This window comes from Scomber japonicus, chromosome 19 (genome assembly GCF_027409825.1).
Source record: "Scomber japonicus isolate fScoJap1 chromosome 19, fScoJap1.pri, whole genome shotgun sequence".
Taxonomy (NCBI): Eukaryota; Metazoa; Chordata; class Actinopteri; order Scombriformes; family Scombridae; genus Scomber; species Scomber japonicus.
Genome location: NC_070596.1, coordinates 9,781,987 through 9,799,151, shown reverse-complemented (window position 1 = coordinate 9,799,151; position 17,165 = coordinate 9,781,987). Strand labels below are relative to the sequence as shown.

Sequence of the window (17,165 nt, the reverse complement as noted above, 5' to 3'; positions counted from 1 at the left end):
AGCAGAGAGAGAGGGAGAGAGGCAGAGTTTGTACCCTTTAGTCTACAGATGAGAGGTGGAAGATAGACATGATGACATCATGAAGGAGGCAACCGCGCAAACTGGATGAAGCACTGAGAGACAGCAGATCAAGCCATCAACAAAATCTCTCATCCTTTGCATCACCTCAACACCACAACACTGACAACACACACACTCTGACTGACATACTGAAGACGCAAGTGACAGTTGCTGTCACGGGTCCCAACTCCAAAAACCTGACGGCATCCAACAAATGTGAGAGATAGGAGGATGAAGACAACCACCCACTCATGAATAGTCAGTCAGTCAGTGATATTTCTGAAACTTGTGTGTGTAGAGATCATGCACACAAGCTCCTAGGATGCTCACACTCTGTATTAAATGACAAGTACTTGACTATGGCTCTCCATTTACATAGCACACCTCTCCATACGGGTACATTAATGTGTGACAGGCTGTTTCTCTTTCAAGTATTCATTCCTTTGGGCGTCATTATGTCCTAATAATAGTTCCATGCTACTGTAATGGGATTGGGTTATTTGCCACCCAATTGTTAATCACACCACCACCGAGGCACATGCTAATTCATTATTGGTACTGTTTGACAAGTGGATAGACTTCTGGGAGGAGATTAACCTCACAGCTGCCGTTATCATAACATGTACCAAACTGGAAAGAAAGCTATCTGCGTACATTATATTATATTATATGATATTATATGAGAACTGCTATACATACCAGTATAAATTATTATTATGCATTAAAAAGCTGTATTTATTCCTGTATCCTCTGATGTATCCTCTGTTCTTCCCCATTTTCATCCAAGAATCTGTGTTCTTCTGAAGTACTAACTGTGAAAAAGGATGTCAACGCTAATGAGAGCTAACCCAGTGAGTGACATGTATATACTGCCATATAGTACATTGTGTTGCTGTCGTGCTCAAAGCTGCACTTTGACAAGGTGGAAATATCTGCTGTCCTGTTCTAGTGTCATTATTTGCACTGGGATGCAATGCGATGTTGTTGGATTACTGTGTTACATAACTGTCACATAACCGACAATGTAATGAAACACTGAAAGACAAAGGGAGATCTGGTGTAAACATTAGTCCTTTGTTAATATGCATAAGCACTGTTTAAAAGTTGGTATGGAATTCTATAATGTTACAGGTTATACAACAGTTTAAATTCACTTGAAACTGCCCCTAGAATCACTGAAAACATACTGTAACAAATAGAACTTCATGTAGTGTTTATGGCATGTAATGAAGGTTCAATGTCAGGTCCTCTCAATGAGTTAAGTATGATTATGACATGAGTCTTGATTGTCTGAGGGATGTCACTGTGCTGAAATAAATGCATGGCATTTACTCTCCTTGAGAATCTTGCATTTTTGTGTCTTTTCTCCTTTTTTAAATTATGAATGCACAATAAAACACATACACCAACAAAAAAAATGACAATAGAGATGGAAGGTATGTTCAAGTTAAAAAGACAACACAAGAATATCTTACCATTAGAGCTTACATGTATAAGAAAATTGGTTATGGAAACGACTAACAATTTGTATAACTCGTATTGCTCAAGTTTCATATTAAAGTCAGATAAACTCCTCCACGCAGTAGCAATTGTCCTATCATAGCATAGCAACCTTAAATAGGCCTGTTGAGCTTTGGAATAATGAATGTATTGAGCTCATATGGCACTGTTTCTCAGCCAATTGTTATTTGTATTGGTAATCTATGTAAAAAAGTTTTAACCTTTCCCAAAGCCTTGACAAGCAAAAACAAAAGAGTTGTTATCTCAATGTCAAGTCTACAGGCCAAGCAGAAATGCTCAGGCAGGGCCAGAAGGTTAAACACTACAGCACATAATCAGTGGGCAACACAACACAGAATGTAATTATTTTATAACAGATTCAATCACAGTGAATACCACTGTGATTGAATCTGGCTAATAGCTACATTTAAGGCTGAGTCAAATGTGAAACTTGAGTTCTGAATTTATCCAAGGTTATCCCACCCAAATGACTAGGCTAAACACAGAGATTGCTTAAAACCTGTTATATAGCATTCACTTTATCAGTAATGTTAAGTATAAGTCCTCATATTTCCAAACAAAGGCTTTACAGGGTTGAAACAAAACATTGAAAAGGGTTGAAAACAAGTACTGGGTGTATTTATTATGGGCCATGTTTCTGTGTTTCAGATTTTTTTAAAGGAAGATGTACTGCAGGTGAATGCTATTTACAAATTGATGCTCTATGAGGATTTCATTTCTGCTTTTTTATAAACATCTGATTTTTGTTTCCAATTCTGATCCACTTACGAGTCATGATTGTTCCTTCTAACTTCTTACAAGATATTGCCACTTCTGACACAAATTACGCTTTTATCTTTTTTCGTGTTGTGTAAAGGCTTCAAGATAAATATTTTAACAAAAAGCAAAATGTAACCTTGGAGAGCATGCTCACACTTAAGCTTGTATTTGCCAAGAATATTGACTCATATAAAGCAGAGCATGTGGACCAAAATACAAGAGACTGCAAACAGGGCTGCAGAGGAATGTCTTTATTCCAATGAAACTAAACAGACAAGAACTGATGAAAACTGACAAAATTAGACAAAGCATCCAACAAATACTGAACAGAAAACCAAGACTCAACAAGGGACTGGGGAACAGGTGACAAGAAACAAGTGCAGGCTGGGAGTGATTGACTGGATGGACACTGGAGACGGAGCAAAGCTGACGAGACTGATACATGACAGGTGTGGAGGCTGTGGAATAACACTAAGGGCAACGCAGGGCTAAATAACCTGATGAAGGACAGGTGTGAAGAAGCACATGGACAAAGGAGGAAGGAACACATAAGTAGGAAAACACAGAGTAAATTGAAAGTGAAAACCCAGAAAACACACTTACAAAACCCAAATATATATACATTAAAAAAAAGACTGAACACACTGGAAACCAAAAGAACACAAAAAGTCCAAATTACGAGCCAAGTGAGCAGACAATTCTAACTTTCTTTGCAACAGAGTTTAGCACAGACTTGTAATTCAGCTGCAATGGTGTGTTATGATTCAGCGTGATGGACAGTGCCAGTGAAACCATCCGCTTCATTTAAACGTCTGCTAGACCAGAACAAATCTTAAGGAGATGCAAAGCCAAATGACCAATCAAGCTTTCAAGCGAGTAGTGCAAAACTGGGAAGCAAATTAAATTGACAAGTTTTAAAAATTTGTGCTGTACAGTGTGACATGTGTCATGATTTCCCTATAGGACAGATGAATCTGACAATATTCCATGTGTTTCATATAGTCAATAAAATACCATTAAAACAAAAAGACCAACAAGTCACAACATTGCATGTGCAGACACGTTCCTTAATTATAATGAACATGGACATTGTACTTTTGATTCAAGTCTGCATAAACCATTCTGCTGCTGTAAATACTCTTTAGAGCATGTATACTAATCTGCCACTTAAAATATTCCCCAACAAGTGCATGCATTGTCTCTGGATGTTCACTGATTGTTTTTTTTAAATGAAATGACATATTTGTGCTTTATTTTAAAGCTTTAGGAACAGATGCAATGAGCTTGGGGCCACAGACACAATACTGATTTCAGAAAGCAGCATTAAGAGATGGATTGACACTTTGTTGGTTTTGTTTTTTATAAGATTTGTGGACAGTAAAAAAAAAAAAAAAAAGAGAAGCAAATTAATACCAGATGTATCTATTAAGCCTGGACATTTACATAATTCTGTCCTATAATGTTTTTTATTAAAGGTTTCATTAAGGTACCATTGCATGAATACAAGTGTGTGTGAAGTGTCTTGCATCCACAGATGTGAGTCTAAGAGTGCCAAGGCAACAAGTGCGACTTTGTGAGTCATCGCCCACTACCCATGAGTAATCCAGAGGAGCAGTATAAAGGTTATCTGGCTTGTCCTACGGAGAGTGTATAAGAGCCAGCTGTTGGCTAAGGTGTTGTGATGTAGCGGGCTGCTGCTGTGAGATGGGTTCACTCAGCAGGGATGAGTAATGGTAAACAAGAGTGGCAGCGTGGTCATCGCTCTGGGGAAGCAGCGCCAGAGAGGAGCCACGGTAAAATGTCAGCACATTAGTTACATCACGGACTTCATCAGCAGCTTTATGAGCCAGCAGGGGGTTTGTAGTGAGACCACAGCATCTCTATAAGTTTGAGTTTTCTCTTAAGTCTTTGTGGTTTTAGAATATTAGCAAAGTGGGCAGTAAGGTTGTATATTTTATGAAGTAGATAAAATATGTAAAAATCATAAAATACAATTAAATATCAAATAAGGTAGATATGAAGAGATGTCTACATAGGCATATCTAATTTATGATTTACCCGCTACCATCTCAATCTTTCTTCTTTGTTCATGCCATGTTCATACCAGCCTACTCCGTCTCTCCAACCACAAGCCATTTTTAGATCCACCTCTGCAAGCAAAAGCATCACATCCCACAGCAAGGCCAACTTCATCCTTGGTGCCCACTCAGTCTCTGGAGCTGACATGAACCAATTACAGCCGTCTGGTTCCAGGACAGTTGTCTAACATACCTGCCTCTTTAAAAAAAAAAAAAAGAAATCTCATTCGATCATATATTCAAGTGTTCTGGTGAAAGAGTTGTAAGGTATACATCTCTCTCCTACTCTGCTGGCACAAAAACATAGCTGAGTCACACAATTACAGACTTGTTGTCAACAGCACATTCTTTTAGATAATATCTCATCTGAGAAAAAAACAATATACAGTAAGCTGGTTATAATAAGACATAAAGGCTGTGAGGGGAAAAATGTAATCTCTTTAATTAAACACCCTATGTGGAGTGACATCTGGGCACTGCATTCAACTGTAACCATGCCCATAATTTGAAGCTGTGTCTGCTGTGACATTCTAGATAATAGGGTCTTATGAAATGTAAATTCTTCTGTTTTTTAAATGGTCCAGTGAAATCTAACCTCCCCTTCAGTTCCGACTTCTCTGTTGGACACTTTTTCCTATTTATAGCTGCTCATTATATGCCAAAGCCTCCAACATTTGCTGCCCCCTGTGTCTGGATGAATGATGTTGGAGTGTTTTGGGTTGAACATCGTTAGTTCTATGTGTGTTTGTGGAAAATATAGTTGGTGTAGTTAAGGAATGGTGGTAAAGATTTTAAAAAAGATAATTGGAAAGGGTTTTGTAACAGAAGGTGATCTATAACCCATGAAGTGAAAGAATTAAGGACAGAAAAATAACCCCACACTCTTATCATCGGAGCAGCCAAGGGAGTCTCTGCTGCAAAAAGATATACAACCACCTTTTAAAAAAAAAAGCTAGTCATGCAGCAGCTTTAAAGAAATGCAAACAAAATGAGAACATAAAGTTTTCCTGTGAATCTGCAATAGCCTGTTTTGCAGCAGATATTTTAAATGGGACCAATACAGGTGCATCTACTTTCTAATAAGTGTGCCATACTATTTTGCAGGATGGCTCACTGGTATGGGTGGTACATCTAAGTTAGAACTAAGCCATTGTTAATGTTAATAATTATTAATAGTCTGCTTCATCTATAGTAGCACTGGCACAACAGCACGGATCAAGCCAACCGTGACCGCAACAGCTGTATGAGCTTTGGCACTGATTAGCAATCCCCACACAGTGTGATATCTGAGGTATTACAGAACTCACATGAAACACATTGCAGCCTTAGTTTGGAATAAAGTACCCTTTGGAAAGTAACCTTATTATGCATTGTTACAGCTGGAATTCCATGGTTCAAAGGACACCAGAAGACCTTTTGTGTGAATGACAGGTTGTACTGACTCACTGCTGATGTATTGTTGAACAAACTCCAGGCAAATGTCAGGAATAGCACAAAGATGCTGTGTTTTATTGTTCAATCGGTAGCCTAAATTTAGCCGAAGACACTCCGCTGACAGAAATCAGTAATGAGTGGAAAGACATACAGAAGAGAAACCAAGAGACAAAATTTATCTCAGTAAAAATAATCCAGTATGCTGTATGTAGGTCTATAGACTATACACCAATATGCATAATATAGACATCATATCTATATCAAATTAGTTTGACTCCTGCCTACTGTCTAAGTTTAGTAGTAACAACCATCCCCCTGACTTTCCTGTTTGGTGCCTTTTATTTCATATTTTTGTGACATATTGCACTGTCACATAAATTACCATAGGTCTAAATAGTGCCAAAAATGTTTTCCTGCATCAAAATTCATTCTACACATTGAAAATACAGGCTCACCTCTTTCCTGGTCCATTAAATGCAGAGGAGCTGTATTTTCATGTTGATCATAGGTTAACTTTGACCCACGCTTCCATCTAGCGTTCACTATGCATAACTACATCATTACGGAGTGCTACATACTTCCAAATGTGATTGATTACGAAATACTAATATTACCTACGATTTAAATCGTTTATTTAGTAATAAGTGCAGTGATGCGTAGGTAAATGCTTGATTGGATTGACTGTATAAACAAACTGCATGGTTCAAGTTGGTGTACTAGTGTAGCAAATTTTCCCTCCAATTTTACTTTTCCTGGGACGGCTATGGCCCGCCCTACTCTGCCTCTGATTGGATAGTACTCGTTGCCTTTGTTGCTTTGGTTGGTTAGGTTTAGGCATGGAGAGTAAGATTGTTTAGGGTTGGTCAGAGCCCTGCACTCTGCATTACACTAAGGGGGTAAGAATATCAGCTAAGCCAATCAGAATCAGAGTAGGGCGGGTTATGACTTTGCCATCCTAGGAAAATAAATGCCTCCGGTCCGTCTAATCGAGCGCCAACCAATCGGGTTTCCCTGTCACGTCTTGCACATGCGCATACTAGAGGGGCGTGTTTGTTTAGTTTAGTCCTCCGGTGAAATGGATCTGACAAGCTAACACTGACAGCTACGACGGTGACCGCTCCTCAGGTAAAAAACAAAACAAAACGACTGTCTCTAACTATAGTCAGTGCAATGTGTGTATATATGTACATATATATATATGTTTTATTTCTAGGTTGCACCGTTTGGGTTAACAGGACGTCCAGCCAGCCCCTGCGACACAACACACTGATGTTAGCCGCTAGCTGCGCAATGTTAGCTTTGGTAAACAGTGTAACTAAACCTTTCGTAGCTAACGTTACTAAGGCAACACGAAAGTATCTCCTGTTCAGTCAACAAAAGCAAATGAAGTTATAACCCCATAGGGGTAAGCAATCCACCTTACATCATTGCACATCCTATTTTAACATGAGTTAGCTTAGCTTTACTTTACATAGAGTGACACCCATTTAAAAAAAATATAATCTCACAATTATTGTTAAAATTGTATGCTTTGTGGTGGAAACAGTACTTACTTTACATGGATGGATTAATACTTAGAGAGTAAAAATAGAGCTTGTAATAAACGAGTCATTTTAATCTTTTAATCCCAAATTATGCCTCCCCTGTAATGCTTATGAGAGGCAAAACTGAGACTATTACTGTGCATAGTCAGACACTGATAGAATAGAAGACTAACATTTCTTTGTGTATCATCAAAATAGCTCAGTGTTGAAGCTATTGGACGTGTAGCACCTTTCTTTGAAATTAATTGCCTCTTTCAGTGACTCTATTTGTAGCCTAACATGCCCCCACCCAAACTCAGAGTCAGACACTGAATGCATAATCACATGATGTTAAACTGAATCACCAAGAAATGTCACTGGAACATGCAGAAGGAATAATCCTGTTGTTGTTACAGTATATTTTACAATGTCAAACAACTTTTTCAGCCTGATGTTGTTATTCTTACCTTTTCAGGCAGCTGTTGGTTTCATTTAATTTCACAACAACATGGAAATCAGTTTGCAACGTCACTGAAATAGGTGATTGAAATAGGTAATCCGTTACTATGAATCTAGCGTTGTTTGTCAAGGCTATGACAACACGCTTACTCATGCAACTGACACAACTGATGGGTTAATTGTGATGGATTATCTATCTCAGGAAGATTTCTTGTCTCTGCAAGTGTACTGTGGTGAAATGAATGTAAACACAAAGCTGTCTGGAAGGAAGAATACACCTTCACAAACAAAACAAGGTGTTGTACTTTTAAAAGGATCTTCAGCAATGTAACACATGTGTTCTGTAGTAAACAGAGTAACCACATAAAAACACTGCTTCTCTGTGAATAGAGGAGGCGTCATGCTGAAATGAATGTTATGTTAGGATCATGTTGAGCCTAACGTGACAAGAGGGTTAAAGTCTTAACAATACACGCATCATGGGTGGTGCCGGGGGAAAAATACTTTTTCGCTGACTGCTATCCAGTTCCCAGCTGCAGGGATTGTTTTAGGATGGTACAGTTAGAGTATTTATCATGTTGCACAAAGAACTGGTAAGTTCAGCTGTCAGATATTACGGTGGAGCAAAAATTCTGTATTTCCCCCTGAGGTTTGTCAAGGCCTTCCACATGGTTCTGACCTGCTGCTGCTTGTAATTTGCTCTATGCATATTTCAATGAGCTTATTCTGCTGTTGTACTCAATGTAAATCATTCTTGATAGGAACTTAAGTGCCTTTAGGTGTAAAAATGCCATCTTTCTCATTTGAATGATGAGGTCTTTGTTGCCAATACTTCCAGTAGCAGCAAGCGTTTTTATGATTGATTACCTTATTTCTAAAATGTCAGATCTTGCACAGTCTTGTCTGAGTTGCTGACTGGCTTTAAAACCCTCCTCACAGTGACCTTGGACCAGTCTACAAGAAGACAAAGCCATGGGGAACACAAGCAGTGAGAGGGCTGCAATGGGCCATGGGGAGAAGGCTCAGCGGAGGGACAGCAGGGGTATCAAGGAAGGAGAGAGGCCAAAAATCCTGATGGACAGCCCCGAGGATGCAGATATTTTCCATGGTGAAGACATGAAAGTGAGTAAGACAGATTCTCCATCATGTGGTGCCTATAGATTCTTCCAAACTATATTCTTACACATAAGGTAAATAAACTGCTAACAGTGATTGTTTGATGGTTATTTCAGGCTCCTTTAGAGAAAGAGGAGTTCCTCGCATGGCAGCAAGATTTAGAAGCAGATGACAAAGCGCCTACTTTAGACCGGCCAACAGTGTTTCGCTGGATTGGAGATGGGAAGGAGGTCTATCTCTCTGGATCCTTCAACAACTGGGCCAACAAGATTCCTCTGATTAGAAGGTGAGCGAGTCTCCTAAACTAAATGGGAGAGGGTATCTGTTATACAAAACTTATTAGTTATAATGATAAATATATATAATGGCAAAATGTTTACCATTTCTCATTGAGGCTAGAAGCACTCATGTGTCTTGAATACAATGTTTAGGTTGATATCCAAATTTTCACTGTATCTTTTCAGTGTGTGGAAGTAAGAATGGTCAAGTCTGGTGACTCCTCTCATTTCAGCTCATTAAACGGCAGATGTATATCACAGACAAAGCTGAGGATTTAAAAAATGAGCACTTTGTCAACTGACCTGTGTCCAAAATGCTTCCTCTTGTTATCTGTCAAAGTCAGAACACCTTTGTGGCCATCGTTGATCTACCTGAAGGGGAGCATCAGTACAAGTTTTACGTGGACGGCCAGTGGACCCACGACCCAGCTGAGGTCAGTAATTCTCGCAACTTGACTTGTTGGGTGGAGGCATACATCCACAAGGTCGTATTTTGAAAGTCTCCAGATCAACTCATCATGGTTTATACCTTTTAAGCTTTAGTTGTGACATGTTGTTTCATATTTCCTAACAGCCTGTTGTAACCAGTCAGCTCGGTACAGTCAACAATATCATCCAGGTGAAGAAAACAGACTTTGAGGTGTTTGATGCTCTGATGGTGGACTCACAGAAGTGCTCTGATATGTCAGGTGAGTTCTGACAACCTGCTGTTACGTCTGCTCTGTCAAGTATCAGTGACACAGAGTGTAGTGTCAAGGCAGGTCCAGAAAAAATAATAAAAAAATAATTAGTTAGTACTTAGTTTTTTTCTGTACGTTGTCACTCTCGTCACACTCACTCAGTGTCAATGAACGCTACATTGAATATTAACCCTGATCCTCATATTCAATCTTAATATTAAAGCACAATTTGAAATAGATATCTTTTGGTAGTGTATGACAAAAGGCACAAGTCTGTGGAAATGTTTTAAAGTAATCTTCTTGGTCCTCACTCTGCTGTCCTCCTTTCCTTCATCAGACCTCTCCAGCTCTCCTCCCGGGCCGTATCATCAGGACGCCTATATTCCCAAACAAGAGGAGAAGTTTAAGTCTCCACCCATACTCCCACCTCACCTGCTGCAAGTCATCCTCAACAAAGACACTGGAATTTCTGTAAGTAGCTGTGATGCAATCAATTTAGTCTTATTTCACTCAGTTATTTCCAAGTTTGTGCAAATTTGTCTAAGAAGCAATATTATTTTAGTCATAGACTAACATCAGGGATTAAGTCAGCATAAAGCAAAGTTTCAATGCATGAGTCATAGACTGTAACAACAATAAAAAAGTAGTTGAATCAGAAACAGATGGGAAGCAATGTATCTAAAGAGCTATAGAATATCATAGGAATGTTGAAATGGAAAACACTAGACAGGCAAAATAAACCAGGTTATAAAGATAACCTGGTTCATCCTTTTTCTTTCTTCTCCTGTCCAGTGTGACCCTGCATTGCTCCCAGAACCCAACCACGTCATGCTCAACCATCTCTACGCTCTCTCCATTAAGGTAAGGTCTCACGTTGACTGAATCACACCAAAAAAGAATTTTATCTTTGTCTTTGCACCTCCTTCTGTGGTGACACCTGAGAAATGATCAGCTTTGCTAGCATTTTTAGTAGAAACTGTGAGCTGCTGCCATTGTTAGCGAGCTCACATGGCAGATTGCATCTCTGGAATGCCAGCGATGATAACAAGCTGCTATAAATGGAGCTGAAGGACAGATAATTGCCCTTTTTTTCCCCTCACAGTGTGACAAGATAAACCAAGTAAACATGCATGTCAAGATGTAAATACAAACAGCTGAGTCAGACTAAATTGGGGAAAAGAAGTCAAAATAAAACACAGGCAGAGTACACACTTGTACCGTGCTCATAGTTTCCCATCTGAACCACCTGCAGTATTTTCCATATCAGTTGGCAGCTGCTCAGATAGCCACTCATTAACTGGCTTCATCTGTAATGTTTTTTTTAGAATGTGTATCTGTCACGTGAAAGCAGCACAGGTGGTCTTTGCAACTGCAATCTAGTGTTGGGAACCAACAATGGTTAGAACCAAATCCAAAATTCCTGGGTAACTAACTGGGTACATGATGATAAAAAAAAAAAAAATTTCAGTTCTGCTTACTGGTTCCTAAATACGAGGAATTAAGGCTCCGTATCTGCAAGGACAAATGAAGGCTACATACCTGCAAGGACTAATGAAGGATACATACAGTACCTGTCAGGACTTGGCTATTTGCCAGAAGTTATCTACGTCATGCATCAACATAACAGAATGTCGATTTGTTTTGATACAAGCAAGCATTTAGTAAAAGATGGACTGTAGTTTAAACCCAAAGTGTGGCTTGGATTTTTTTAAAGAAAACACAAGGCAAAGTGTGATGCATGTGGGAAGACAATGAAATCAACATCTAGAAAGTTTGAGTTTTAATTTTTTCCCCATGTTATGTTTTTCTGTTACAGGATGGAGTGATGGTGCTCAGTGCGACGCATCGCTACAAGAAGAAGTATGTCACCACTTTACTATATAAGCCCATCTGATGGAAGATTGTCTTCTTAAGTCACAGTATGTTAACTGTACACTGAGTGTACAAAATATTCATATGTTCTTTCAATTAAGTAGAGAGATCTGGTGAATCTGGGACAGATTGCTCACAGGCTTCACCTGTTAAATCCATATCTTGACTTAGAAGAAGCAGCTCTGAATGAGATGAAGGAAACACATTAAGGATTTAAGAAAAAAAAAAGATTTACATGTTTTTTTTGTAACTGTAAACTCTAAACGACTAAAACGTTCTAAACTAAAACAGGTCAGTAATTTCTACTGCTATATCTTGTACACTCATTGTATATCCAGTTATTGAACACATCTGTCTAGGGTGATAAATGTCACTCATTGTCACTCATGCCAATCCTACATAATCTGCCTTTATTTGATCACTGACTGCCCTCAGTAGCTTTCAACAACAGCTTATTTGCTTATTAGATGTAGAGAGGCAATAATAACCAGATAGGACACCATGTTTATAATCAACAACAAGGATTGGTAACGCTGTGAAAATCTGACTAAAAGACTTCAGATACACAAGGTTGCTGTTGTCTTTGCATCGTTGAGAAGACAACAGCGGTACAATCAAGAAGAATGTTATTGTCAAGATCAAAGATGGAAAAATATGCACTGCAGTAGCTCTCCACTGTTGTTACTTTTGTTTTGCCTGTTTGTCTTGAAATTGTTGAGTTTTATTTAGTGATGATCACACAGCGCACAGTAGATATTTTTCTATGGTTTGTGAAGTATTCTGTAATATATATTATATATTTTTTACTTTGGTTGATGATGTGGTTTGTTTTGTCGTCAAGAACTCTCTTTCTTTAGTTATTTACAGTGTTATGTCCAGGGCATTCCAGTCAAAACTTAGTACGAGCATATTAGTTTATTACGAGATGTAGTTCAGACCAAAACAGCAATTCATTATTTTTTGTGAAGAGAGTTTGATCTAAACTTTTAAAAAATAGTTTTGCACTACAATGATAAACATTTATTTTTAATGCAGAAGGTGTATGGAGTGAATTCTGTACACTTAACACAGCATGACAATGTATCAGTGGAATATTGTGCAACTTTTAAAAAAATCTAATATTAATATCTAATCACTCAGATCCACAACTGGCATAATAATTTTCCTTTTCCCATACAGTGTGAATACATTCTAAAAACACCTGATATTGTTGTTCCCTGCAGACTGTGACCATATGACAGCATTTGCTAATTTTTAGGATTATTATTTTCTATGAAGTTTCAGATCAGCTCATGCTTGATAGATAAAAGGCATAGGAAACAAAACGTTGATGATATGTAATGCATGTCCTGAACAAGGGGAAGAAAAGGAAGTCATGTGGCCAACACATCAAAATGGATGAAAGGACCAGCACACGATAATGACTGGTTCAGTCTGTACTTCTAATGGTCTGTGTATTTCATGATCTCTGAAACACTCGACTGTGTTTTAAGTTCAAGGTATCACGTGCAGCATCTATTTACATCATTGTCATATCCTGACGCAGATGTATAATTGCCATAAAACAAATTAGACTAGACCATTATTTTTCTGGTATGCTGTAGGCCAGTAGAAGCTGACAATCCCCTCATCAGTAGAGGTCTCATTTGTTTGTGGAGAACCTGCAGCTTGAGCATGTCTTGCTGCCTTCTCAAATCAGACATGTTAATGATTTATTGACGTTAAGATGCAACATATTCAAATAAATTGCAGTATCATTAAAAATGTTGTTGACCCTTTGTACGACACCAGTGTGTATGTTTCCAGTGTGAGACGTTTCTATTAAAGATCAAATTACAAATTTGGGTGCTGTTTGTTTCATTTTTGATTGTACTCCTTTTTAATAACAGCGCTGCATGTTAAGTCAGTAAATGACTGACTCGAGTGCAGTGATGATAAAAAAAAAAAAAAAGTGTTTCTTTATGTATTGTTGGATCCCACACCAACATTCCTGAGCCTGTGAGTATACAGACTTTTTTTCTTTTTTTTTTATACATAAGGATTTTAAGTCATTTCTCAACCAATATTGTATCTAGGGAAAAAAAATCAACACAAGTGTGGATCACTTATGAATTCACAAATGTGCTGACAATAACTTAACCATTCTCCTCCACAACTAATGTTTACTTGCCACTGAGCACTTTGCTCCCAACAACTGAGTTCTCCTCCTATCACCAAACTGTTGCCTGTGTCTGGGAGTTTCCATGTCCTTATACATATGGTGGAAACTGTCAATTGGCAAGTTATTTCTGGTCTCTCTCTTTTGGACATGAGGTGATTACATAACAAGTTACAACAAGTCCACACAAATTGAGACCATTCTGTGTTGTACAACATTGCAAGTTTGTCTTAGGACTAATTTACATGCAGTATGTCCAATAACTAAATCAAATGATACTGTAAATGAACAGTACTATGCAAATATACATGGACGTGTTCAGAGGTAATGCCATTAATAGTTCTTATTTATTATTTAACTATATAAAGCACATATAAAGTGCTGGGAACAGAACTTGGTACACTTTCACACAGTTGTTCCAAGTACTCAGTAGGTAGGTTGTTCGGTGCGTCTTGAAGAACCTACTGTTGCAGTGTAATCATGTATTCCCAGACTGACTTGATGACTTCAAGAGCAGGTCTCTGTGTGTCCTTGTTCTTCTTGTTGCTGAAGATGGTTCTTTAAGACTATGACTGTGTGTTTGGGGTCATTTTCAAGCTGCAGAATACATTTGGGACTGCTCAGACACCTCCCTGATTATATTGCACAATGGATAAAAATATAAAATGTTTGCACTTATAGATACTGCTTCTGTCTGAGTGACTTTATTAACACGTCTTCACAACCATTACAAAATAATGGTGCAATTCATAAATTGCTGTTTGGTGTGCAACAGATGACATCAAATGAAACTTGATGACCGGTAAATCTCCCCATTATACAGGGCAGTGTTGCTACACTTGTGACCACACCAGTGAGACATTCATGGACATCATGATGTGTCATTCACAGTTACAGTGTTAATAAATCCAGGGTTTCTCAACTTTTTCTGACCCATGAACCCATTCTTAGGCCATATTGCTTGTAAAGGTGTCGAGTGTAAATGTGAATTTGTTTATAAGAGCTGAGAAGGAGACAAAAGATTAGAAAACACAAAGAGAGCACATATGCCCAACAAGGCTGCTTATTCCACTACATTTATTTTTTTAATTACAGAGAATGTTATATATGAACAATGTTGTTAAGCACCTGAGTTCATCAAAAGCCATGAACATAATAGACTGTTACAAGAGCCTAAACTCTTGAGTTGGGAATATCACAAGAGAGTAGTGCTGATGTGTGAAAAAGTCTCTGTACTAGTTCATACCAAATCTGATGAGGTGCAGTCAGGTTTCTGTGTAATGCATTTAAGTTCTTCCACAACTTGTTTATGGTACGCACATTATTCTACTTGCAGACTCAAACAGTGGGCTCCAATTTCCTAACCCAGCAGCTACACTTTGACTGAATCACACCAAAAAAGTCAACTTTTGATATTCTGTCTCTTTTTTTTGTTTGTTTGTTTTTTAACAGACATGACATAATGCACAGTCTGTTGGAACTTAAGTTTTAGGCTGTCTGCTTGTTGTGTTTTCACAGCAACATGTTTTCAAGCAGTTGTTAAGTCAATATTCCCTTTTCTGGTAAAGTTTAATTCCAACAGATTCGGTTTGCTGTGTTTTTCTTTTCCAGACGTGACACCAGCTGGGGGTAAACTAGATTAACATATGTGTTGTTCCTGACTATATAAACACTGTGTCAAAAATGACTTTGTTAATTTTCTTATGATTAAAAGGCTAATATCTTAGCCTAGAGTATTATTTGATGAATACACTTAACTTCATGTAATTGTACTACTACTACTATTGAGTGTATTTGTAAATATTTACTATTTTCTTTTAATTATTCAATTTCCCTTTCCTCACTTACCTCATGTTCTTTTTTCTTCTTTCATTCTCACTAATTGGCTCTCTGTCACCCCTTATTGTTCTGATTAAAATCTTCATACAAGTTTGTGAGATCTTAGACTGAAAACAACCTTTTTGATGGTTACATGTTTGAAGTTGATGATATATTTCAAATGTATTTAATAAATGATCTAGTGTAACTTACATGGATCCTCGCTGCCAAGGCTGAGCAATGGTAGTCTAAACAGAACATAATAGTTCAAAGTTCACCGAGCGTGAGAGCTTCTACCTTCTTGTGCACATGTTCATATGTGTTTGAATCTCCGAGTCTGGGCATCGTGAGGGGCGTAACCCTGTGTCGTATGAACAGCTGACAGGGCAGATCCCAATTGATATATAAAGAGAGGATCTCAGTTCAAGCAGTACTCTGTGACTGACCTGTTGATTAAAAGGATGAATACCCTTCAGACTCTCTGCCTCTTGGCTATCGGGCTCTCTGCTGGTGAGTACAACTAGAGACTTTAAAGCTATGCACAAGGTGGTTGTGACTAGATCCATCATCTAGCACAGTGTAAACACAATTATGATTATGTCTTCTGTTTGTTGTGCTTCAGCCCAGTCAATCGATTACAAGGCACTCAACCAGTTCAGGAATATGATCCTCTGTGTGATGCCTGATAGCTGGCCTGTTTTTGACTACGCTGACTATGGCTGTTACTGTGGAAAGGGAGGCTCTGGCACAGCTGTGGATGATCTGGACAGGTAATTCACTCTGTTTCATACGCAGATGACATTAAAAAACAACAACAAAAAAACCCAACCAAATACAGACGTATGCAGTCCGTTTCAAATGTTTTTTACCTGCAGGTGCTGCCAAGTGCATGACCAGTGTTACAGCGATGCTATGCAGCACGATGACTGCTGGCCCATCATTGACAATCCTTACACCGAGTTCTATGACTACAGCTGTGACGAGGCGAACAAGAAGGTCACCTGTGGCAGTGAGTACAGCATAAGATCACTTGGTCTGATTACTTTGTTCTTGTTTTCATAAAATCTACAGGAATACCTTTTTTATTTTCCATCACTATATACTTTTTTTGTTTTTTTTGTTATTGTACAATAAGCGTAGAAGGGGTAAATTATAACTCAAAATGAACTGACTTTTCAGAGCAGATTAATGCCAATATTTATGACAAACATTATGTTTCATTTACAGGCATGGTTACTGGCCTTATGGTAGTCAGAGTGTAATTAATGCTTTCTTCTTTTTCTTATTCAGACGACAACACAGAATGTGAGATGTTCATCTGTGAGTGTGACAGGAAGGCCGCTGAGTGTTTTGCCAGATCACACTGGAACCCTGACCATGAGCACCTGCCCAGCGACCAATGCCATTAA

At 38.3% G+C, this 17,165-nt stretch overlaps 2 protein-coding genes across 2 annotated transcripts; both read left to right on the top strand.

Moving 5' to 3' along the window:
- The first annotated feature begins 6,909 nt into the window (after positions 1 to 6,909).
- Positions 6,910 to 13,621, top strand: prkab1a (protein kinase, AMP-activated, beta 1 non-catalytic subunit, a). The gene is made up of 8 exons (XM_053339708.1): positions 6,910 to 6,977; positions 8,774 to 8,956; positions 9,067 to 9,236; positions 9,569 to 9,662; positions 9,803 to 9,917; positions 10,246 to 10,379; positions 10,701 to 10,769; positions 11,725 to 13,621. Exons 2-8 carry the CDS (start codon positions 8,807 to 8,809, stop codon positions 11,800 to 11,802), a joined length of 810 nt encoding a protein of 269 aa, XP_053195683.1. The 5' UTR covers positions 6,910 to 6,977; positions 8,774 to 8,806; the 3' UTR covers positions 11,803 to 13,621.
- Positions 13,622 to 16,217: 2,596 nt separating this feature from the next.
- LOC128380415 (phospholipase A2-like) lies at positions 16,218 to 17,165 on the top strand. The gene is made up of 4 exons (XM_053340228.1): positions 16,218 to 16,266; positions 16,379 to 16,526; positions 16,632 to 16,765; positions 17,047 to 17,165. The coding sequence occupies exons 1-4, from the start codon at positions 16,218 to 16,220 to the stop codon at positions 17,163 to 17,165; spliced, it is 450 nt and encodes a 149-aa protein (XP_053196203.1).

Bases quoted from the DNA above. Each gene is read 5' to 3' on its own strand.
- prkab1a (XM_053339708.1), top strand. From the start codon at position 8,807: ATGGGGAACACAAGCAGTGAGAGGGCTGCAATGGGCCATGGGGAGAAG. The intron at 8,957-9,066 runs GTGAGTAAGACA...TGGTTATTTCAG, and splicing joins TCCATGGTGAAGACATGAAA to GCTCCTTTAGAGAAAGAGGA. The intron at 9,237-9,568 runs GTGAGCGAGTCT...TATCTGTCAAAG, and splicing joins AAGATTCCTCTGATTAGAAG to TCAGAACACCTTTGTGGCCA.
- LOC128380415 (XM_053340228.1), top strand. From the start codon at position 16,218: ATGAATACCCTTCAGACTCTCTGCCTCTTGGCTATCGGGCTCTCTGCT. The intron at 16,527-16,631 runs GTAATTCACTCT...TTTTACCTGCAG, and splicing joins GCTGTGGATGATCTGGACAG to GTGCTGCCAAGTGCATGACC. The intron at 16,766-17,046 runs GTGAGTACAGCA...TTTCTTATTCAG, and splicing joins CAAGAAGGTCACCTGTGGCA to ACGACAACACAGAATGTGAG.